The sequence below is a fragment of the Chelonoidis abingdonii genome, chromosome 3 (assembly GCF_003597395.2).
Source record: "Chelonoidis abingdonii isolate Lonesome George chromosome 3, CheloAbing_2.0, whole genome shotgun sequence".
In the NCBI taxonomy this organism is placed as follows: Eukaryota; Metazoa; Chordata; order Testudines; family Testudinidae; genus Chelonoidis; species Chelonoidis abingdonii.
Genome location: NC_133771.1, coordinates 160,859,852 through 160,878,223, shown reverse-complemented (window position 1 = coordinate 160,878,223; position 18,372 = coordinate 160,859,852). Strand labels below are relative to the sequence as shown.

At 45.0% G+C, this 18,372-nt stretch overlaps 1 protein-coding gene across 3 annotated transcripts in view; it reads right to left on the bottom strand.

The window, feature by feature from the left end:
* BABAM2 (BRISC and BRCA1 A complex member 2) overlaps nucleotides 1-18,372 on the bottom strand; it is a 308,342-nt gene that overhangs the window by 2,954 nt on the left and 287,016 nt on the right. For 2 of the 3 annotated variants that reach the window (XM_032790217.2, XM_032790216.2), the window contains exon 12: nucleotides 17,728-17,760. The exons of the other annotated variant lie outside the window; for it this stretch is intronic. In XM_032790217.2, coding sequence (XP_032646108.1) covers nucleotides 17,728-17,760 — 33 coding nt within the window. The remainder of the gene's footprint in view (nucleotides 1-17,727; nucleotides 17,761-18,372) is intronic. 3 annotated transcript variants of the gene reach the window in all.

Here is an 18,372-nt window from a genome sequence, read left to right as displayed (position 1 = left end):
CGTTCTCTGATCCAGTACACATATGGTGACAGTGACAAAAGGCAAAATGGGCTCCATGGTGCCATGCTATGGTTTCTGGCAGAGCAAAGGGACGGGTGTAGGGTTAAATCGGTTTAACACTGCTAAATTCGGTTTAAACGTGTAGTGTAGACCAGGCCTGAGTGAGAAACAGAGTGAGAAACAGTGTGAAAGGAAAGGTTAAACCATTTGCTACAGCATTACAAATTTGGCATCTGTTATATACTTGATGCTCACCACGCTTCTGGGATAACTGGATTTATTCAACTTTTGAAAAAGTTTCAAATACAGCACCACAATCACTCAGTGGAATTGCACAAATAGCTGGGAAAGTGAGAACATTGGCAATGGATAAGCTCTTGATCTGCCTTCTTCCAGGAACATTTATGAAATACAGGGTCAGTGTTGACAGTAGTAGAGTAGTTTATAAAACCATCAGTTAATTCTCTGTGGTGAATAAATTAAATGGATGAGCAGTAATTCCTTGCTTGCTAATTGGTAAAAAAAAAAACAACAAAAAAACCCAACAACTTTCTGAGTGAAAGTTTGGAATAAAGACAAATCATTTTGTAAATGGGGTGTACTTTATATATTCTGGACCTTGGTATCACGGTCTTTTCTATGATGAACTTAGTGAGTCACTTTATCAACGCATAGAACGAATCCATCCTGATCGCTGCAAGTTGGTTTATATTGTACCTTTGGGACTCAGTACTAACAGCAAAATGTGTCCACTTCTGCAATTATAGGCTCCTCAAGATCTTCTATTTGCCAAGTAAATCAAAGGAAATTAAACCTTAATTCTGCCACTTGTGACTTTCACCTACTACTTTCTATATTGTGAACTCTTCATTTTTCTAGTTTTTGTTTTAAATCTGCTTTACAATCTATATTTATATTTTCTCACAGAGTATTTCTTTGTAATTTCTGAAATGAGGATACTTGTAAATTATGCTCACTGTATTACTTATATCTACTGCTATGGTAATAATGCATGCCAAGAATTCCAGATATTGCATCAGACAAGTGGATATGCTGAATCTCCACAATCAATCAAGAGATCTAATTTCATAAACTGTACAGAATTTCTTGATGCCACTGAACAATTACTCCTGATCACAACTGAAACTGAAAATACCGTAAGATCAAAAAAGGGAAAGCTCCTCTCCTCTTTGTGGCAATATGCCTGGTAAGCTCATTAGAAGACAATGACAATCAACTTGCATCAAATTTGTAAGGTTGTGTGAGAATACTGGCTAAAGGCCAGACGAGTAGCGCAAGATAAGAATATTGCAGGATGCCTTAGGGAATCTGAGATCACACCTTAAGCCTAAGAATGATACTGGAAACAGAGAGAGCGAGAGCGCACACACGAAATAGTAAACCAGTATGTATCCTTTACTGAATACAGAAAAGCTCCTGATTTTGTGCACCAAATTTTGGAAGAAGTAGACTCTGAAACTGTGCTCACAAAAGTGACTTCACATCAGTATGGCTATACCAGCTAAGTGTGTGTGTTATTATCTGATTTGTACGAGAAGATATGTGGTTTGCACTTACATTTTTGGAGTAAACATTTGAAAATGTGGCCTACTGGAGTACATCATGACTAGCTCTGCAACGTTCTGCCATATATGGGAATTTCCCTCATATTTTGTCAACCATAGTATCTCTGTTATCCTCTTAGCATTTCTCCTTGCGTTGTCTTAATGTTTGATTATATTTCCTCTACATGCTTATTTTAAATTGCTTGCTTCCTTCCCCTCTGGAGCCTCTCCTCTTATGCCTGCTCCTTTCCTCTTGACTTCTAGTTTCAACAGTCTCTCAAAAAGCCACATATTTTCCTAAATGGCAAGAAAGTTCATTTTTGTTAAGTTGGATATGTGAGAGAGTATTCCTATATTTAGTTCCATTTCGAAAACAGCCATCTATATTTCTCTTCCCTGTTGTATTAACACCACAAATACTGTATCACTTTTCAGTCAGCTTTCTGCTGTGGCAAGATTTCCAAAATTAAATCTTATTGACACTAAGTACACACTTCCATGCTATCTTTATCTACATCTACAATATCCTTTCTTTTCACTCTTGTGTGCTTGTCTGTGCTGCTGCAATACTAATTTAAATTCCTCCTTACAGTGTGATTCTACAGCACTATTTCAGCACATACATTACTCTATTGTTAATTCAGATTAAACGTATTGCTCTTCTAAGGGTTCCATGTACCCAAAAATGAATACGTAAAAGAATACATGGACACAAATTGGACATCAGGAATGGTAACATACAAAAGCCAGTAGGTGAACACTTCAATTTCCCTGGACATTCTATAACAGATTTTAAAGTAACTATTCTTGAACAAAGAAACTTCAGAAATAGACTTCAAAGAGAAGGAGCAGAACTAAAATTCATTTGCAAATTTAACACCATTAATTTGGACTTGAATAGGGACTGGGAGTGGCTGGCTCATTACAAAAGAAGCTTTGCCTCTCCTGCAATTGACACTTCCTCATCTATTATTGGGAGTGGACCACATCCACCCTGATTGAATTGGCCCTGTCAACACTGGTTCTCCACTTGTGAGGTAACTCCCTTCTCTTCATGTGTCATTACATAATGCCTGCATCTGTAACTTTCACTCCATGCATCTGAAGAAGTGAGGTTTTTTTACCCACAGTAGCTTATGCCCAAATAAATCTGTTAGTCTTTAAGGTGCCACCGGACTCCTTGTTGTTTTTCCAGAAATGAATGTCATACTTCATAAAATTAAATGCCTGTTCTTCCTTCCCAACTCTTAAGCCACACGTTTAGGTTTCTACTTTGTCATTTGTTGTCTTGCCCAGAATGAGGTACAGGTAATATCAAAGACTATTACCCAGGATGAGTTTTCCCATCTTGGTACCTGAGATGCAAGACACTATGGAAGACTTAAGATAATGATTATTCAATACACTTACTGGTTGGCTGCAGAAACAGAGGACATGCAAAGAACTTCAGCCATGTGACATGTTCAGACAATTATTTTAGCTGCAGCATGTTGGACAGACTGGGGATGAGAGACAGGGAGATGAAAAAGCGGCAATTCAGGTAAGAGTGTGTCATAGTGTAAATCCATGTTTTACTGGTGGGGACAGAGAGGAAATGCCAAACTTAAGAAATGTTCGAGAAGTGACAGGAATTGTCTAGAGCAGCGGTGGGCAAACTTTTTGGCCTGAAGGCCACATCAGGGAATAGAAATTGTATGGCGGGCCACGAATGCTCGCAAAATTGGGGTTGAGGGTGAGGGCTCTGGGGTGGGGCTGGGGAGTCTGCAGTATAGGAGGGTGCTCTGGGCTGGAACTTAGGGGTTCAGAGGGTGGGAGGGAGTTCAAGGCTGGGGCAGGGGTGCAGGTTCAGGCTGGCGGTGCAGGCTCTGGGGTGGGGCTGGGGATGGGAGGTTTAGGGTGCAGAAGGGTGCTCTGGGCTGGGATCGAGGGGTTTGGAGAGTGGGAGGAGGATCAGGGCTCGGGTAGGGGGTTGGCGCATAGGGAGAGGCTCAGGGGTGCGAGATCCGAGCAGTTCTTACCTCAAGCAGCTCCCAGAAGCAGTGGCATGTCCCTTCTTTGGCTCCTATGCGGAGGCAAGGCCAGGCAGCTCTGCACACTGCCCCATCCGCAAGCACCATCCCTGCAGCTCCCATTAGAGCCCTTAGAAGCTGGAGCGGGGCCATGCCACAGCTTCCAGGAGCTGTATGGAGCAGGCTCCGACCCTGTGCCCCGGCTGGAGCGGGGCCATGCCGTGGCTTCTGGGAACAGTGTGGTGCGGCCCTGACCATGCGCCCTGGCTGGAACGCTGCAGTGGGGCCGAGCCATGTGGTGTGGCCCCCAACCCGGCGCCCTGGCGAGAGTGAGGCCAAGTTGTGTGGTGCGGTGCAAGCCCCAGACCGTGCTCCCCAGCGGGAGCTCGCGGGCCAGCTTAAAGTGGCCTGTGGGCCGTGTTTTCCCATCCCTGGTCTAAAGTCTCCATATGGGGAGAGGGGAATAGAAAGAAGTCAAATGACTCAGATTATTAGAGCTGGTTGGGAATTTTCTGTCAAAATAATTTCTGCAGTGTTTGAAGATTGACATTTTTAATTTTGCAGAAATTTTTTGATTTTTCCCAATGGCAAATGAAAACAAAATATTTTGTTTCAGCTCAATTTGACCTGAATTGAAACATTTTGGTTTGCTGCACTGAAAAATGTTTCGTTTCAAGTCAGTTTGACAGTAAACTTTATCTGCCTGAAGTGCCACAGTGCCTTATGTGAGTTGTAGTACAGGTGTTTTATGGTCCCATTCTCTATTACAGGCCAGGCTCCCACAATGCACTGCAGTCTCCCCTCTGAGCTACACAGCGCATTACAGGAGTCACATGACTGTAATGCATCGCAGAAGATGTGATCCAGCCAGGGGCCCTTGTCCTTAGGAAAGAATAACTGCATGAGGCACACAAACTACACCTCCATGGTACAGCACCACCAGCAGATGAAGTTTAATATTGAACTGTCTCAAAACAAAACCTTTATAGCACTTTCTGTTCTATGAATACTTTCAATATATCGGGTTGTCAAGTATCAGAGGGGTAGCTGTGTTAATCTGGATCTGTAAAAAGTGACAGAGTCCTGTGGCACCTTATAGACTAACAGATGAATTGGAGCATAAGCTTTCGTGGGTGAATACTCACTTCGTCAGATGATGTTCCAATACGCCTGTTAGTCTATAAGGTGCCACAGGACTCTCTGTTGCTTTTTACAGTATATCATGTTTTCATCCCAATTTGGGCCAAAACAAATATCAAAATATTAAAATTTCATCTGAGATGGAAATTTTGATTTTTGCTCATTTCTGGAAATTATGAATTGGAGGGACCAGACTCGTGGAGTTGTTACTGGCTAAGAAAACAAAGACGTTCCATGGATTTGTCTGCTGGCACTGGTGCAGTGTGGTGAGGTTCCACCTGCCTTTTGTGACAAGAGAAAAAGACTGGAGCTGAAGAGGACATTGCTCTGCATCAGGCTGAGAATGAATATGGGAAAGAATAACTCCAACAGAAACAAAGCCAAGTAATTCTAAAGAGAAACAAAGAGGCTGTGCTAGTCTACAGTCTTCTGCAGAAGAGATAGAAAATGGCTTTCATCATACTGAATAAAGTTTCTATTATACAGATCTGAGTTTAAAAATGATATACAACCACATACATACTTGTGTCTTGTACACCCCCCCATATGTAACCAAAAACTTTAAGCAATGATTAGTTTCTCACAATACCCATTCATGTAACCCCATTCATACTGAATGACTTAATGCACTAAACAATTAAGAACTTGAATAGTGCTATGCCACAGAACACTGGGCAAGATATTTCTTAGCAATTAGAAACCACATTTTTATTTTTACAATACTTTACCCTCTGATACAACTAAATGTCTCAAAAGTGTTTTAAAATACCATCTCCCACCGTGCAAGTCTTTCAGTTCCAGACAAGAGGGTGTTAAAAATAATGCAGTCTTCCAGGTACCTATTGAGACACCATGAGGATTGGGAAGCCTGCTTTGATGCTGCTTGGTTTGTGGCATCTCTGCCTTGTACCACTTTGGGACTGGAGAGATTTGGTCAATTTTTGGTTGCCTTTTTTTTCCTTTTGGGAAATGCTGAGGTCTCTTCATTTCTCTGCTTTACTTCCTCCCCCTCAAATGGCCCTATATCACAATGATATTACAGCAAGCTAAGAAGGACTGGCTGCAACACTCCCTGGAGTGCAGCAAAATTCCTGTGTGCAAAAGCCTCTCACCCAGGTGCTGAACATGATGCCTTTGCAACCCCTCACAAGTGTTTAGGTCTTAGCTGACACTGAGGAACTGTCTACACTGGCAAGTTTCTGCGCAGTAAAGCAGCTTTCTGCATTGTAACTCCTGAGGCGTACATACTGCCAAGCCACATAGTGATCAGAAACTGCACAGTTGCAACGCTGTAAAGAACCATCCCGACGAGCAGGGCTGGTGCAACCATTTAGGCAAACCAGGCAGCCGCCTAGGGCGCCTAGTGGTTGGGGGCGCCTAAAAGTCCCCTCAGGCAAGGAGGTGGAGTGGAGGTGAGCTGGGTGGGGGGGCGCACGGGGAGGGTTACCCGCAGTAATGGGGAGGGGCGCACAGAGAGGAACAGCTCCCTGCCCCAGCTCACCTCCACTCTGCCTCCTCCGCTGAACACACAGCCCAGCTCTAAGTCTCCTGCAATCAGCGCCGCAAGCCTGGGCAGGGAGGAGAATCAGAGCAGCGCCGGCGTGCTCAGTGGAGGAGGCGGAGCCGAGATGAGCTGGGGCGGGCTACCCAGGCAGGGTTAGCTTCTGCTGGGGAAGGTGTCTCCAGGCAGGGTTAGCTGCTGTGGAGCGGGGGAGAGGGGGGAAGTCTCCCCAGGCAGGGGTGGCTGCCGTGGCGGTGGGGGGAAAAGGGGAGAAGTCTCCCCAGGCAGGGTTAGCTGCTGTGGCAGGTGGGGGGGGAAGTCTCCCCAGGCAGGGTTAGCTGCCGTGGGGGGACAGGGGGAGTCTCCCTGGGCAGGGTTAGTTGCTGTGGCGGGATGAAGGGGAGAGGGGTTAGCTGTTGCGGTGGGGGGGGGGTATCTGCTGTGGGGGAGCTCTCCAGGTTGGGGGCTAAGTTAGCTGCTGTGGAGGGGGGCGGGGTTAGCTGGGTGGGGGATGCAAGGTGGAAGTTTCGCCGAGGGCGCAAAAACTTCCTTGCACCAGCCCTGCCGACGAGAGGCGTACAGCTTTCTGCGCCGGGGCTACAGCGCTGTGGTGTCAGTGTAGACACTGTGATCCATCACAGCAGTGCGAGATTGGGCTCCTGGAGGTGTCCCACAATGCCTGTTCTCACCTCTCTGGTCATCGGTTTGAACTCTACTGTGCTGCTCTCAGGTGACCAACCGTCATTCCCCACCCTGTAAATTCTTTGGAATTTTGCAAGTCCCCTTCCTGTTTGCTCAGTGATGTGTGTAGTGGTCTCAACACATCTTTCTAGATGGCTATGCCTACTCCACACCTCAGGCGATCCCCCACTTGGAGCAATGCTGAGCTGCTGGACCTCATCAGCATTTGGGGAGAGGACGCTATCCAATCCCAGCTGCGCTCCAGCCACAGGAATCATGATACCTATGGACAGATTTCACAACGCATAACAGAAAGGGGCCATGACCAGGACACACGACAGTGCAGGGTCAAGGTGAAGGAGCTGCGGAATGCCTACCAGAAGGTGTGGGAGGCAAACTGCCGCTCTGGTGCTGAGCCCATGAGCTGCCAGTTCTACAAAGAGCTGGACGCGATACTCCACGGTGACCCCACCTCCACTGCAAAGACCACTGTGGATACTTCGGTGGCTCATGTGCCAGTCAAGAGTGGACTGAGCCAGGAGAAGAAATCTTGGGTGAGGATGTGGAGGGGTAGAGGAACTCAGAGGCAGAGGATGACTCAGAGGTCAGAGATGCATGCAGTTAGGAGCTCTTTTCTACCGCGGAGGAGGCTAGCCAGTCACAGCTGTTGGAGCAAGAAGCATACTGGTCAACAGCTTGGGATCCATTACTACAGCCCAAAGAGGCAGGGTGCGCAGTACACAAAATATTGAAAGATGGCGCCAAAAGCGGACAGAAGCATAGGGATTGCTGGGATGCAATGCAATGCATCACACGGCACTGGGACAGGACCCAGGATGCCCTGCGACCCTTCTGTCTTCCCATAACTGTTAGTGGCAAAAGAGGAAAAAATGCTCTGTGGGAAGCTGCCCAGAGCGCACTGCTGCAAGTGTGAACATGCTATTGCGCAGGCAGCTAACAGTGGGAACATATAAGAGCGATTTCTCTTCAGCGTTCTCTGAGCGGCACTGTAACTGCTGGCGCTGTAACTGCCAGTGTAGACATGCCCTGAGTATAAGGGGTTTGCTATCTTCGTTGCTTAGAATGGGTGTTTATCATCACACAGGCAAATATTTAGCTCTTTGATAAGTGTCTTGCAAGAATCTTTTGTTCTTGTTTCTTGAAATGGTCATTTTCCAAGTTCAAGGTGTAAGTCATTGGGTTTCTATGGCAATTTTTCTTTAGCACTTCAGAAAACAACACACATTCTCTGTATTTAACCAATATGTGTTGATAATAGCGTACACTGAATTGCAAGTGCTATGCTCAAGGACACTACTGAGAGTAAAGCACTTATCTTTCCTTGACCTTACTATCCACTAAAAAGAAAGTTTCACTATTGCGCATAGTAAACATCTGAGAAAAGGAAGAATCAGACCACTCAGTGTTTGCATGTTCTTCCAGTCATTTAAAATCCTGACAGTAGTGCAAGGTCTCAAGAAGGCTACATATACTAATATATGTCGAAATCCAAGAGGCTTGGAAGCCAGGTGTTGAAAACATACTTACCATTCACTTGCTTTTGTGAAATTTCACCCTAAGTTTAATGTTATTTTAATGCAGTTGCAGTGTTGGATTTTATTGTTTAAATGGTAGCAAATCTGCACTGACACTGTGCTGTGCCATTATGAGGTGATTTCTACTGACTTGCAATGCTATTGTTTGACCTTTAGATTCCAACAACGAAAATCCTCTCCACAAACTAGAGTTGAAATTGTTTAGCTGTGGGCTTCGCTACACTTGGAAGTGTGCAGCGGTGGGAGTTACAGCTGTCTTCGTACAGCTGTGTAGGGACAGCGCTGCAGTGTGGCCACACTGACAGCTACCAGCGCTGCAGTGTGGCCACATTTGCAGCATTTGCAGCGCTGTTGGGAGTGGTGCATTGTAGGCAGCTATTTCACAGAGCACCTTGTTCCATTTTGGCGCCGTGGATTGTGGGAAGGGGACGAAAGGGTGCGGGTCATTCCGCTTCCCGTCCCAACGCCCCGTGGTGCAATGCTTCACATCCCAGCAGTCACTGTTTTTCCGTCCATGTTTGGCGCCATCGTGAGTCTCCCAACGGTTTCTGTGCAGAGCGATTTCTGTGGGAAATGGAGCCCGAGCTGCTGAGGACTTTGCTGATGAGTATCGCCAGCACATCACGTTTGGCAGTTGAGCTATTCCTTCAGCTCCAAAGTGACAGTGAGGAGTCCAACAGTGATACTGAGTCGCCTGACGCGTGTAACACTAAATTGCTTGTGGCAGTAACGGAAATGCTCAGCACCGTGAAACGCCGCTTTTGTGGGCTCGTGGAAACACACTGAGTGGTGCGATCACCATTGTCATGGAAGTGTGGATGACGAAGCAGTGGCTGCAGAACTTTTGGATGAGAAAGCTACTTTCATGGGACTGTGGTGGGAGCTTCGCCCCCACCCGTGCGCGCAAGGACACGAGATTGAGAGCTGCCCTGCCAGTGGAGAGCGGGTGGCTATTGCACATCTGGAAGCTGGACAACTCCCCATGACAGGCTACCCGATCGGTCGGCGAACAGTTTTAGGATGTGGGAAAGTCGACCGTCTGGAATCGTTGTTGATGCAAGTTTGCAGGGCATTAATCGTCCATCCGGTTAAGAAGAACCGTAGACTCTGGGAATGCTGCGGACATTCTGGATGGCTTTTTTTCACAAATGGGTTTCCCTAAACTGTGGAGGGAGCGACAGATGGGACGCCTATTCCTATTCTGGCACGCACCCATCTGACATCCAAGTACATTAATCGGAAGGGGTATTTCTTCTATGGTTCTCCAAGGCGCTTGTTGGATCACCATGGGTGTTTTCCATTGACATTACACAGGCTGGCTGGAAAAGGTGCATGATGCACGGCTCTTTCGAACAGTGGCCTAGTTCAGGAAGCTGCAGGACCGAGACTTTTTCCCCAGACCGTGTAAGATTACAGCAGGGGATGTTGAAATGCCCATTGTGATTCCTTATGAGACCCCGGCTTACAGCTTGCTTATGCCTTGGGCCATGGAAGACTCGTATACAGAGCTTGACGAGGGAGCAAGGAACGGTTTCAAACTACAGGCGTGAGCCGGTGCAGAATGAACTGTGGAGTGCTGCTTTCGGCCGTTTGAAAGGGATGCTGGAGATCTCTTGTATGGGAAGCCTAGACTTGGGGAAAGCAGCATCCCCAGCGGTTATATACTGTATGCTGTACCCTCCATAATATTCTGTGAAGGGCAAGGGTGTGAAACATTCAGTCAGGAATGGACCTCCGAGGTTCAACGCCTGGAGGGCTGCAATTTGCACAGCCAGAGAGCAGGGGTACTAGAGAGGGCCCCAGCACAGTGGCTACCAAGGATAGGGATGCCTGTAAGGGAGCAAGTTGAGATGCTGAAAGCCAGAACTGTAATGTTTGGTCGACCTTGCAACGGAGAGTGAAGTGCAAGTGGTTACAATGATACTTGCAGTGCCTGTTATTTTCCTTGGGGTACGGCCTATCTCACACTTTCTATGCAATAATGAAGAAACTGTTTTTTTAAAAGCCAAGAAATCATTTATTGAAAGAAAGTAAGTAAAAGGGCAGTGAGGTAGGAGTGGTGACTCTGTACCAGTCAGAGGTACTTGAAAACTGTCCTCGCCTGAGATGTCTGTGCCTTTGGGGAAAAATTGCTGCTTCCACTTACAGGATTTAACAATGCTTGCATTGGTGATGGGGGTTGAGTGCCATAGGGTAAGGGGTCGTAGTTCCCAGGGGGGTGGGTAGTGTGAAACATTACATGGTCGTTCGGTGGCAGCGTGGTGTGGTAAAACTTGAATGCTGGATGAAGGCGTTTTGAGCTGGACCATTTGGGACACAAGGGAGGAAGGGAGAGAGCTTTGGGACGGGGGGCGGGGGCAGCACGGTAGTGCTCTGCCTGCATGGCTACGAGTGACTGGATACTGTCCATTTGGGGCGCCAGGAGGCTTATCAGCTGCTTCGTGCTTTTCTTCTTAGCCAATTCCTTTCTCCTGCTTTCTCTTACCCTCCACTGCTGCATTTTTTCTCTCCAGTCCTGCAGCTTCTTACTCTCTCTGGCAGACTGATTCATAACTGCTTTCACCATGTCTTCTTTGCTTTTTCGTGGCTTTCTCCTCAGGTTTTGTAGCTTTTCAGCAGTCTCTGATATGGCCAGTCGAATAGTAGTAGTAGTCGTCAAGGACACTGTTATTAGAAAAAAGACAAAAACTGAAACATTTAACAGAAAGGCAGCATTGTGTATAATCACAGTGAAGGAGTTCACAGTCTCATTTTAGCATACTTTCCACATACCAAACACAGCACAGACAGCCCACAGCAGAGAAGACATGATGAGTAAGGGGGAATGAGTGCAGGAGTTATTTAATCCTGGAAGCCATCTTGCTGCCGCGGCTCACCTGGGAAGGGGAACTGATTGGTTCAGGGCTGCACTGGGGTTTCTGTGCATTGGGGAAAGCAGAGAGCTGCGGGGGGACCTGCACTGAACACTATCCCTACATTTTTCACAGGAGTTAATCCTGGAAGATATCTCACTGCTGCAGGTTACCTGGGAAGCAAGGGAGGGTCTTCTACAGCAATGCAGATTCCGCCCTGGCCCCTATGCAGCTTGCCTGTGTGCAGCAATGGTCCCGCCACCCCTCACGGCACAGTGGTGCAGACGCGTTAGCCTGACTGGGACAAGGACCACAGTGGCTCTCCCTATAAACTTGCGCAAGCGCATTGTACACGCTCTGGCAGAAACTTTTGAAGAGATTACTGAGGCCGATTACCGCGATGTGACAGAGCATATCAAGGGGCTATTCCACATCTAGGCATGCATGCATGCAGCCATAACCCCACCTCCTCTCCCGAAACCTTTCCATCCTGAAAATAAAAGCTGCTTACCGGGAACCTGCTCCTCTGGTTCTTCTTCACCAACAAGTTCCAGCTGCTGTGACTGGCTAGCTTCCTCCTGGCTTGAGAAGAGCTCCTGGCTGCATGCCTCCTGGGACTCTGGGGTGTCTCCCCCCACCCCAGTACCCTTACTCTCGGTTTCCTCCCATGCTCACCGCCCTCTCCTCTCCCTGCTCTGAACTGTCCATCGTGGTCCTCAGATTGGCAGAGGGGTCACTCCCAAGTATCGCATCCAGCTCCTTATAAAAATGGCAGGTTGTAGGGGCAGCACCTGAGTGGCGGTTTCCCTTGCGGGCTTTGCAATAGGCACTCCGCAGCTCCTTTACTTTAACCCTGCACTGCACCGCGTCTCGGCCATGGCCTCTTTCCAGCATGGCCTTTGATATCTGCCCATAGGTATCATAACTCCTACGGCTGGAGCGCAGCAGTGACTGCACAGCTTCCTCACCAAAAACACTGATGAGGTCCATCAACTCGCCATTGCTACATGCTGGGGCTCATTTGGAGCGTGGAGGCATGGTCACTGATTGATTGCACTCCACACCTGGCTGAGCAAACAGGAAGGGGATTTTTAAAATTCCTGGGGCATTTAAAGGGCGGGTCACCTGAGGCCAGGGTAGTAGAGTGCGAACTGATGAGCAGAGTTGCTGAACAGGTATTCTGGGATACCTCCTAATACCCTGGAGGCCAATTACAGCGCTTTTGGTGGCCACATTTGACGAGCAGTGCTGCATCACCAGCGCTGCAATCATTATACCCCAAGCAGACCAGGTGTACAGCTAGCACTGCAGCCAGGGAGTTGCAGAGCTGGATGTGCCTTGCAGGTGTGGATAGTTACTAAGTTGCAGCGCTGTAAACCCACCACCAGCGCTGCAACTCTCCAGTGTAGCCAAGCCCTGTAGTAATTTCTCATTACACAAGGCTTCCTGGGAACTTATCCTGAAAGAGTCCTGCCATTGTGATGCACTTTCTGCTTTCTTGCTTTTTTTTTTTTGTTCCTTTTGCTCTTATAGATAATTGCTTAATAGTTTTCCTGTTAATTGTTGGTGTGTAAGAGCGCTGAGAACTGGTAAAAGGTTTCTGTTTCTCTTCACCACCTTGATGTTCCAAAAATGTCAAATCCTGACCCCAGAACAATCAGGATTCAAACTGCAAGGGAAAAATCCACAAAGTGCCTTCCTAACCAGCAATTATTATTCTTCCCACATCTGCGACAGGGACTTGATGGTTGTCAGTTGTCATCTTCCCAATTCACTCGAAAAGCCAAGTTGGAGAAAGACAGGCACTTCAAACTTCGCTTGTGCAGGAGTGTTTTGGTGCCAAGTTTTCTGATACTGACAGCCTCAAAGTCATTTATTTGTACTGACATTTTTCATCTATGTGAAAAACTCAGGCTATATAGTTGTCCCAGTGTCTTATATTTCAAGAGATTATTTCTGGAGGAAAAAGAAATAATTCTTGATGGGCAAAGCATGGTTGCAAAGGCTTTTCCATACACGCTGTAAACTCAGCCCCCAGAGCAGAGCACTCATCATCAATATGGTAGTCTGTCTTGGCAAGTGAAAGCCCTCCAATCAAAAATTTGGATACATCTTCTAAAGATACAGATGTTGTCACCACCTTGTCCTAGATCCTTAAATGTCTGGATTCATGTTCCTTCTTACTTGGAGGCCGCCTCAGCTAATCCCATTTGGATTCCTACCTGGTGCCAGTTTTGTGGAAAAACTGATCCTTTAGATACTATTTGTCATTTAAGCATTTCAGTTAACTGCTGTTTAAAAATGTATTAGCAGCTAGTGTAAAAGGATTTAAAACCTTTAAAAACATGTTACCCAAGGACTGACCATGACATTTGAAAGAGTTAAATCCTGTTTACAGGTGTTCAGTGGAGTTTAAAATCATATTAGCTCATGTGTTAGTTTTTTTTAAAAAAACACTTTCCCCTAGATAATGATAGAATCATAGACTTTAAGGTCAAAAGGGATCATTATGATCTTCTTGTCTGACCTCCTGCACAACACAGGCTAAAGAATCTCACCCACCCACTCCTGTACCAAACCTATGTCTGAGCCACTGAAGTCCTCAAATCATGGTTTAAAGACTTCAAGATGCAGAGAATCTTCCAGCAAGTGACCTGTGCACCACGCTGTGGAGGAACGTGAAAAACCCCCAAAGCCTCTGCCAATCTGCCCGGGAGGAAAATTCCTTCCCAACTCCAAATATGGCGATCAGCTAAACCTTGAGCTTATGGGCAAGACTCTCCAGCCAGACACCCAGGAAAGAATTCTCTTCAGTAACGCAGATCCCACTCCATCTAACATCTGATCACAAGCCCTTCGGCATATTTACCACTAATAGTCAAAGACCAGTTAAACTGCCAAAATTAGACTATCCCATCATACCATCCCTTCCATAAACTTATCAAGCTTAGTCTTGAAGCCAGATTTGTCTTTTCCCTCACTACTCCCCTTGGAAGGCTGTTTCAGAACTTCACTCCTCCGATGGTTAGAAACCTTTGTCTAATTTCTTTGTCTAATTTCAAGTCTAAACTCCCTGATGGCCAGTTTATATCCATTTGTTCTTGTGTCCACATTGGTACTGAGCTTAAATAATTCCTCTCCCTCTCTGGTATTTACTCCTCTGATATATTTGCAGAGAGCAATCATAGCTCCCCTCAGCTTTCTTTTGGTTAGACTAAACAAGCCAAGCTCTTTGAGTCTCCTTTCATAAGACAGGTTTTCCATTCCTTGGATCATCCTTGTAGCCCTTCTCTGTACCTGTTCCAGTTTGAATTCATCCTTCTTAAACATGGGGAGACCAGAACTGCACACAGTATTCCAGATGAGGTCTCACCAGTGCCTTGTATAACAGTACTAACACCTCCTTATCTCTACTGGAAATACCTCGCCTGATGCATCCCAAAACTACCAGCATTAGCTTTTTTCACAGCCATATCACATTGGCGGCTCATAGTCATCCTGTGACCAACCAATACTCTGAGGTCCTTCTCCTCCTCTGTTACTTCCAACTGATGCATCCCCATTTATATAAAAAATTCTTGTTATTAATCCCTAAATGCATGACCTTGCACTTTTCACTATTAATTTCATCCTATTACTATTACTCCAGTTTACAAGGTCATCCAGATCTTCCTGTATGATATCCCGGTCTTTCTGTATTGGCAATACCTCCCAGCTTTGTGTCATCCGCAAACTTTATTAGCACATTCCCACTTTTTTGTGCCAAGGTCAGTAATAAAAAGATTAAATAAGATTGGTCCCAAAACCGATCCCTGAGGAACTCCACTAGTCAACCTCCTTCCAGCCTGACAGTTCACCTTTCAGTATGACCCGTTGTAGTCTCCCTTTAACCAGTTCCTTATCCACCTTTCAATTTTCATATTGATCCCATCTTTTCCAATTTAGCTAATAATTCCCATGTGGAACCATATCAAATGCCTTACTGAAATCGAGGTAAATTAGATCCACTGTTTCCTTTGTCTAAAAAATCTGTTACCTTCTCAAAAAAGGAGATCAGGTTGGTTTGGCACGATCTACCTTTTGTAAAACCATGTTGTATTTTGTCCCAATTACCATTGACCTCAATGTCCTTAACTACTTTCTCCTTCAAAATTTTTTCCAAGACCTTGCATACTACAGATGTCAAACTAACAGGCCTGTAGTTACCTGGATCACTTTTTTTTCCTTTCTTAAAAATAGAAACTATGTTAGCAATTCTCCAGTCATACGGTACAACCCCTGAGTTTACAGATTCATTAAAAATTCTTGCTAAATGGGCTTGCAATTTCTGGACTCAATGACCTTTCAGGGTCCCTTCGAATTCTATGAGATAGGTATATATTTTATAAGCTGTTCGAATTTAGCTTCTACCTCGGATGTGGTAATATCTACCTCTATATCCTCATTCCCATTTGTCATCCTTCCATTATCCCTAAGCTCCCCATTAGCTTCATTAAAGACTGAGGCAAAGCATTTGTTTAGATATTGGGCCATGCCTAGGTTATCCTTAACCTCCATTCCATCCTCAGTGTTTAGTAGTCCCACTTCTTTCTTTGTTTTCTTCTTATTTATATGGCTTATAGAACATTTTTCTGTTGGTTTTAATTCTCTTTGCAAGGTCCAACTCTACATGGCTTTTGGCCTTTCTCACTTTATCCCTACATGTTCTGACCTCAGTAAAGTAGCTTTCCTTGTTGATCACTCCCATCTTCCACTTCTTGTAGGCTTTCTGCTTTTTCTTAATCACCTCTCTGAGTTGCTTGCTCATCCAGCTTGGTCTACAACTCCTGCCTATGAATTTTTTCCCCTTTCTTGGGAGGCAAGCTTCTCATAGTTTCTGCAACTTTGACGAACTAATTCCAGGCCTTCTCCACCTTTAGATCCACAAATTCTTCGGTCCAATCCACTTCCCTCACTAATTTCCTTAATTCTTTAAAGTTAGCCTTTCTGAAATAAAAAACCTTAGTCACAGATCTCTTTTTGTTCATCCTTCGATATAGTTTAAACTGAATTAGCTCATGATAAGGCCTAAAGGAGAAAGGTGGGTTATCTGCCAGTAACTGAGGTGTTCCTGTTGCAAATCCTATTTAAATCTGCTATATCTGACTGGAGGGTATTTTCCCCTCTAACAATCGGGATCCCTGGAAAGTGAGGGAGCTCTGTGTCATCTTCTCATGGCTCATGCTAAAGAAATGTGGCACCCATAGGCTCTGGCAATCCCCAACTGCCTGAATAGCCCCTTACGGTTACAAAGTAATGCCCTCTAAGGTAGCATTGAGGCTGCTGCAAATTATGCTGAGGACTTGGCCCAGGACTACACACTCCCCGCCCCACTCCCAGCTGCAGCTAGTGATTATTGGATGTATCTGAGAATTAGAGCCACAAAAACTAAATCATACCTTCATAGACATTACCTCCGAATTTGCTCTGATTCCTTCAGGGAACACTATTTGCTTATAAGTAACTTCACTCTAGCTGAAATTTTCCTGTGCCAAATGATGAAAATCAGTTTGCACCTCTCCACCCCAAATGAACTGCTGTTGCAAAACACCCACAAGTTGCTCTAGATCCATGGAAGCTGTAAAGGAAGTTCTACAGGAAAGACACTAAGGACTTTATTCTCAGTACTTCGATGTAATGTACAAGACATAGTGGGTGATTCAATGTAAATGTTGATTGTGTTCTCTCCTTTCCCTACTATGCTGTTCACAGCAACAGAGGGGATGAACCTACCCAAAGCAGAACTTAATATATTTAAGAAATAATTCAGGCAAAGTTTATTTTTACACAAAGCCTATACTAGTAACAGTACCAAAGTTAGCTAGATCTTTAGTTATGTGCTCTGGAAGTGGTGGGAAAGTATAAACTACACCACAGCAAATTTAACGTGAACACTGCATTAATGCAATTTCTTCACTCTCTCCTATTCATGTTATTATAACATCCCATCCCCATGGTATCTAAGAACGTCCGTATACATATCCATACTTGGCAACAGGCACTCAGGTCAGAAATTCTCCTTTTTTCTGATCCTTAACAAAATATCCCAGTTACTGGGGAGAGTGGAAACAATTCAAATCAGAGACGATTCTTTCATAAATTAGCTGGGAGAGCCACACTCCACCCTCTTCCGAGTAAATTAGGTGAAAGAGAGATCTAAGCAGACCATAGATCAGGGCAGAATAGAGCCCTGAAGCTTACAAGTGTTTTTCACCTATTCCTCCCAGACTAGAATTATTATGCTGCCGCTTCTTAATAAAGTCATAATATATCAGTAGTTTCAACAGTATGGCCATGTTAGAATTAAAAGAGAGGATCTCCAAATCCTATTAAAGTAATCTGACTATTCGCTTTTTGAAGTGCAAAGTGGTGATTATAGGATACCTTTGTATTTTTCTGTTCCTGCTGCAACTTGTTCTGAAACAAAGAAAACTTGTTTTGAAAATGCTTGACACCCACAACAATCTGTTCTTGGGCACTTGACAAGAGGGATTGTCCTTTCCTGACCACACCAGCGCTGTCTCTTTCTGTGCAACTCCCTGTAACTAATCCTTAGAAGTGTAAAAGGTACACATCATAACCCTCCCAAAGATAGGAGCGGCCATTTTTCCATAACAGGACAAAGCCAAAGAGACAAATGTTAACGATTCTTTCACATATCTGTTGTTTCTTAAACTCCATTTCAGTAACTTTCAGGCCCTATCCAATTCAACTTAATTAATATGAATTAGCTATGTGAATTTATAATTGTAAATGGTTACACTTATTCCTATAGTGGATTTGTATTTAGGTCACATTTTGCAACAGCATTCGCTAGAACTGTAACCTGTGATTATACTCTTCCTTATGTATCCCTAAGATCTATGAAGAACAGTTTTGCATTTAACAATGATGTAATATAAAAAGTTCACCAAGGTGCTAAGGTCATAAGAGAAATGCAACACATACTGAATGGCAGATATGAACATCCATTTAATATACAAGTGTGACATTATACCAGCTTTTTAGCTAAGGTTAGTATTTTCATTT